Raw genomic sequence first — 6,356 nt, forward strand, 5'->3', positions numbered from 1 at the left:
GGGGGCTGCCCACGGGGTGGGGGGTGGGGGCTGCTCACAAGGGCGGGGTTGGGGGCTGCTCATGGGCATGGAATTTCCTCTTGGGTGATAAACGTTTTCTGGGACTAGACAGTGAAGTTCAGCCACTAAACTGGATAAACAGAGGTGGGAGAAACTGACACTCTTCTCAATGTCAGAAGCTGGCTTTGTTTATCAGAACTAGAAAGACACAGGACAGCCCTGAGCAAGCCCACTGCAGGGGCCTGGAGGAGGGAGCTCCAGGTCACGACTCCTGGGGGACAGAAACAGGAAGCGACTGGTCCACAGCAGGAGTCACCTGTGGTTGATCTAGAATGTGAAAACCGTAATTTTCCTCTTAAATTCAAAGGCACCGAACCAGCAACTCAAGTTCTAAGGCATCTCCCATTTCAGCTCAAGTACCAATCCAAAACAGCTACAAAAATGAACTTTTAGAACTTAAATCTTCCACAAACTACTAAAACAAGTCAGATTCCCTTGTTTTGAATAAAAGGAAACTCACACAGCAGAGATAGCGGCTTTCTTTCTCGTGGGCGACGCGCTTACCTGTTTGATAGCAGTGACGGTGATGACAAAGAAGAGCGGGAGGCCACTTGTGACGGGGCTCGTAGGCGTGTCGATGATCAGCTGCAGCACAAAGACAAGGGCAGAATCAGCCTCGGAGCACGAACTGCGACTGCAGGCAGGCTGCTTGTCCTCGGCCACCATTTAGCCTTTCCTTTATTTATTTATTTAAAATTCTATGCAGTGGCTGGGTAGTGGCTCGCGCCTGTAATCCCAGTACTCTGAAGGGCTGAGGCAGGTGGATTTCTTGAGCTCAGGAGTTTGAGACTAGCCTGAGTGAGAGTGAGACCCTGTCTCTACTGAAAATAGAAAAATTACCCAGGCATCGGGGTAGGTGCCTATAGTTCCAGCCACTCGGGAGGCTGAGGCAGAAAAATCACCTGAATCCAGGAGGTTGAGGTTGCTGTGAGCTATGATGTCATGGACTGGGCAACAGAGACTCTGCCTAAAAAAGAAAAGGGCAGCGCCTGTAGCTCAGTCAGTGGGCAGGGCACCGGCTCCATATACTGAGGGCAGGGGGTTCAAACCTGGCCCTGGCCAAACTGCAACAAAAAGTAGCCAGGTGTTGTGGAGGGCACCCGTAGTCCCAGCTACTTGGGAGGCTGAGGCATGAGAATCACTAAGCCCAGGAGTTAGAGGTTGCTGTGAGCCGGGTGTTGCGGAGGGCACCTGTAGTCCCAGCTACTGGGAGGCTGAGGTACGAGAATCACTAAGCCCAGGAGTTAGAGGTTGCTGTGAGCTATAACACCATGGCATGCTACTGAGGGTGACAAAGTGAGACTCTGTCTCAAAAACAAACAAACAAACAAAAAACCTCTTTGTGGGCACCCCACTATATCCAACACTAGAGGTAACTTAGACAGTAAGTCAGTCGTTTCACTTCACTGAGTTTAAAGTGGGGAGAGTTTTCTTTAATTAAAGGGGGCATTTCAAGAACCAAGGCTGCCAAGCAGCAGATACAGCCTGACGCCACCCCAGCCTGATGTCTTACTTTAATCCTATCATCTGGATAATTCAATTAGTTGGGGAGATTTTAAAAGTCTTCAACTGTATTTTGTGTGATTCAGAAAAATTAGGTTGCTGTTCTTAAAACGTGTCCACCCTAGTGTTCCCTAACTCACGCCCTTGCTGGGTTTTTTACTCTTTATTCCTTCCTTCCCTTCTTTTTTCTGAACTGTCTTTTGGTGGATAACTTCTCTGAATTTTTTCTGGCGCATCCCCACACACCTGGAAGAGTGTAGGTAAGTGTAGCGATGTGTCGCTTGGCTGTGAACTTTGCGATTACAGAGCTCCTGATGCCTCGCAGCAATGAAGGAGAGTGAGAAAGGTGGTGGCCACCAACACAGGCACAGGGCGACCGCCTGTGTCTTTTAGGTTGTTTGCCCTTACGAAAATCAATGACTGAGCTGGAGAAGAGGGGCAGCAAATTCGCACTTTCCTTAGCAAACAGCACGCACCCACCTACGAATAAAACATCCTTACTACATTTGTGTTTAACAAGATGCCTTACCTGTACCAGAAATATGATAAGGAAATAGAAGTTGGCTATTCTTCTGAATTGTTCAAATAAATTCTTGGGTACGAAGTTCCAAAATGTGTACTGCACAAATGGAAAACAAAGACGCGTCATTTAGATTAGATTCTAGTTTGGGCAGTGTTTACCCTACCACATGCTAAGTTTATCCAATGTTTAGTACTAGAAATAAAACTCACGTAAGGCATAATTTAGGATGTCTGTTCACATTTTATCAATCAGGTGACCACTAAGACAAAGTACTCCAACACTAGCATATGTGTATCATTATCCAACTCCAGAGAATTCAAGATAAAATGCAATTTAACCATGGTTTCATTAAAATGTCTTTATAAAATATAAACCTATAATCACTAACTCAGAAAGCAGCATGTTTACTTCACTAATTTATCCACGATCTCTCTGACCAGGTGATGGCAGCAGGCTGACATGGAAGGCTTGAGCTGGTGTGCAGACAGCTTGTGTGCAGTGCAGCCGTCCCTGCGTCCTGTGCCCCTGGCCGTGCCTGTCAGGGGAATGCAGGGGAAGGAGACAGGTCCATCGAACCTTGGCTCAGTCTCCAGAGTCCTCACTGTGCCTCAGGAGGAGTTTGCACTTAACTCTTGTGTTGAAATCAATGTGCTGGATATCATGAAACTGCAGTAAGCTGAATCTGGAATGGTTTTTAAAATTCCACTTGACATGTTTTTGCTTTTTAACGAAGATGGCCTGAAAACTGAAGCCGCGCCCTTCGTGGCCTTGTGGCATCCATCTGCCACTGGTCTCCACTTCAACAGTAAGTATTTCAATCTCTCAGTCGGAGGAGGGTGTGGGCATCGGCAGGAACCAGATGTGAACTGCCAAACTCACACCAAGAAGTCCTTTAATCAAAACATAAGAGCTTTATAACTGAATATAGTAACTAAAGCCTGGGATGACCCTAAACTACCCAACATGTCCTAAATTTGGGTTTTACCTATAGTTTGCAGGAAATTTTCCAGTTACCTTTTGGTTACTGATTTATTTCTAATTTGATTCAATTATAGACTGAGAGAATGCTTTGTATGACTTCTGTAATTTCAAAGGTGTTAAGGTGTATTTTATGACCCAGAATATTGTCCCTCCTGTATCTCTGCCTTCTTTCTGATTGCTTAGAGAACATACAGGGAATTTACATTTTCTATTCTAATTTACACTTACAAAGTGATTTAACCTTTCATCATCAAACTCTTTATTGAGAGTGAAAGCAGAAAAGTGGTTTCCACCCCTCCCGGACAACAGGGCCAGAGGCCCTCCAGGAAATGCCCTGGAGTTCTGGAGGGAAGTGAGCCCTCTCGGTCCTCCACAGCCTGTCCCACCACCCAGTCTTGAGTGGGACTGTGAACCAAGCTGGGGAGAACTTAAACATGCAGAGCCTTCCTGTCCATGAACATGGAATGTTTCTCCATTTACTTAAATTTTCTTTTATTTCTTTCATCAGAATCTTATAGTTTTCCTCATACAGACCTTGTATGTAGGACATATCTTGCTAGATTTATACCTTATTTTGGGGGATGGGGTGCTACTGTAAATGCTGTTGTGTTTTTAATCTCAAACTCCAATCGTTCATTTCCAGCATACAAGAGAGCCACTGACTTCTGTATTCTGCAACCCTGCTTCGGTCACTTCAAAGTTCCAGAAGTTTTTTCCTTATTGTTGATTTCATTAGTATTTTCACCATAGACCACACTATCACTTGTAAAGAAAGACAGTATTACTTCTTCCTTCCCAATCTGTATACCATTTACTCCTGTATTAACTAGAACTTCCAGTACAATGCTGAACAGGAATGGTGATGGTGCATCTCATCTTGTTCCCAGTCTTCGGGGAAAGCATCTAGTTTTTGACCATTTAGTATGATGTTAGCAGTGGGGGTCTCTGGAGATGTTCTTTACCAAGACGAGGACACCCCCCCATGCCTAGTTTGCTATAATACATGAACGAGAACTGAATTTCATCAAATGTTTTTTCTGCATTCTTGATATAATCATGTGATTTTTCTTCTTTAGTCTTAGATATAATAGATTACATTGATTGATTTTCACATGTTGAACGAGCCTTGCAAACCTAAGATAAATCCCACATGGTTATGGTATATAATTATTTTCATACAATGGATTCAATTTACTAATAATTTGTTGAATACCTCTGCAGCGATGTTTCTGAGAAACACTGGCTTGAGACACTGTCTTTCTTACAGCATATTTTTCTGGTTTAGGTTGTAGGGTTATGGTGGCCTCACAGAATGAATTAGGCAGTATTCCCTCTCTATTTTCTGGAAGAAACTGTAGAGAACTGAGATCATTTTTTGGCCACTTAAATGTTTGGTAAAATTCACCAGTGAGACAATATGGACCTGGTGCTTTCAGTTTTGAAAGGTTATTATTACGTAGCTATTGGTTCAATTTCTTTAACTGATGCAGGCCTGCTCAGATTTTCTCTCTGAGTCTTGGCAGATGGTATCTTTCAAGGACTTGGTCAATTTCATCTATGTTATCAAGTGTGTGGGCACAGACCTGTTCATAGCATTCCTTTATAATCTTTTTATTACCAACGTTGTGCATAGTAATACTCCTTTCTTTTTTGATATTAGGAATTTGTGTAATTTTTCTTTTACCCTAGAGATTTATCAACTTCATTGATCTTTTCAAAGAACCAGTTTTTGCTTGTGTTAATTTTCTCTATTGATCTGTTTCCAATTTCATTGATTCCTGCTATAATTTTTTATTATTTCTTTCCATCTGCTTACTTTGGATTTAACTGGCTCATCTTGGCTCTTAGTTTCCCGGAGTAGAAGTTTTGCTTGGTGACTTTGTGTCTTTCTTCTTTTATAACCTGTGTGTCCAACACTATGAATTTCCTGTAAGGACTGTTCTCCTGCATCTCGAAAGATTTGATGAGATGTACTTTCCTTTTTCATTTTCTTTGAAGTATTTTTTTAAACCTCTGTGACGACTTCTTTGATCTGTGTGTTATTTAGTAGTGTGTTGTTTAATCTCTAAATATTTTGGGATTTTTCAGTTACCTTTTGGTTACTGATTTATTTCTAATTTGATTCAATTATAGACTGAGAGAATGCTTTGAATGACTTCTGTAATTTCAAAGGTGTTAAGGTGTATTTTATGACCCAGAATATTGTCCATCCCGGTACACGTCCCGTGTGAGCCTGGGCAGAGTTTGTGTCCTGGGATGGAGTTACTGTAACTGTCGGTCAGAACCAACAAACTGCTGGTGCCGTTCAGTTCAACCAAGTCCTTACTCCTTTTCTGCCTCAACAGGAACAGTGATTTGCCTTGTTCTTTTTCTAGGTCTGAGTTCTTGACCCACATATTACACCTCTCAGTTGCACTCACATTTAGGGTTGTCCAGCTGTCCTGGAGAACGGACCTCATTATTGCTGTGCAGTGCCCACACTCCTTCCCTGATCATTTTCTTATTCCGAAGCCTGCGCTGACTGAAATTAACACAGCTTGTCCTGGGGTCTTCTGATAGGATCAGCATGGTGTATTACGATGCCTCCTGCTATCTCTTTACCTTTAATCTGTGTTTTCAAGGCCCTGAAACCTGAATCAGACAGCAAAGGACTAACGTTGGTGGAGTGATGGCTGCTCTCAGTTGCTGCCTTCAGAACCACAAGGGGGACTTCTATGAGACACACAGCGTCCCTCAGATTCGGCCACATTCCATCCAAGGGGCCAAGAGTGCCCCTGACTCACTAATCAATAGAGATGATTTGTTCCTCAAGTTTTCTCCCTGTGACAAGTAGGGAGCTTTCCACAGACTGGGAAGGTGCAGGCACCAGAGGCTGTCAGAACCGAGATCCTGCCTAGAGGTGGGAGCCGGGTGACTGGAGTTTCAGCTGAGGACAAGGCATCTTCACATATATTCTGTGTGGGTCAAAACTGTATTGCACAGCACAATAGCCTCCAGCTGGGTCACCCATGTCCCTGAATCCTGGCCCTACAAGTCCACATATAACAAATACAAGTGTGAACAGAATGGGTCTACCGCAGGGGTCCACACCTCAGGACCCCAGGTGTGAATCAAGGGGGTCAACCACAGGGGTCTATACCTAAGGACACTGGGTGTGAATCAAGGGAGTCAACCACAGGGGTCCACACCTGAAGACACTGGGTATGAATCAAGGGGGTCAACCACAGGGGTCCACACCTGAGAACACTGGGTATGAATCAAGGGGGTCAACCACAGGGGTCCACACCTG

The 6,356-nt window shown here is 43.9% G+C and overlaps 1 protein-coding gene across 3 annotated transcripts in view; it reads right to left on the reverse strand.

The window, feature by feature from the left end:
• ATP11A (ATPase phospholipid transporting 11A) overlaps window positions 1-6,356 on the reverse strand; it is a 127,279-nt gene that overhangs the window by 63,919 nt on the left and 57,004 nt on the right. For all 3 annotated transcript variants that reach the window (XM_023519181.1, XM_023519182.1, XM_012811508.2), the window contains exons 3-4: window positions 2,093-2,182; window positions 565-645 (exon numbers count right to left, since the gene is read on the reverse strand). In XM_023519181.1, the coding sequence (XP_023374949.1) occupies window positions 565-645; window positions 2,093-2,182 (171 nt within the window). The remainder of the gene's footprint in view (window positions 1-564; window positions 646-2,092; window positions 2,183-6,356) is intronic.

The sequence above is a fragment of the Otolemur garnettii genome, unplaced genomic scaffold (genome assembly GCF_000181295.1).
Source record: "Otolemur garnettii isolate 467f Iridium unplaced genomic scaffold, OtoGar3 scaffold00161, whole genome shotgun sequence".
NCBI classification, from domain to species: Eukaryota; Metazoa; Chordata; class Mammalia; order Primates; family Galagidae; genus Otolemur; species Otolemur garnettii.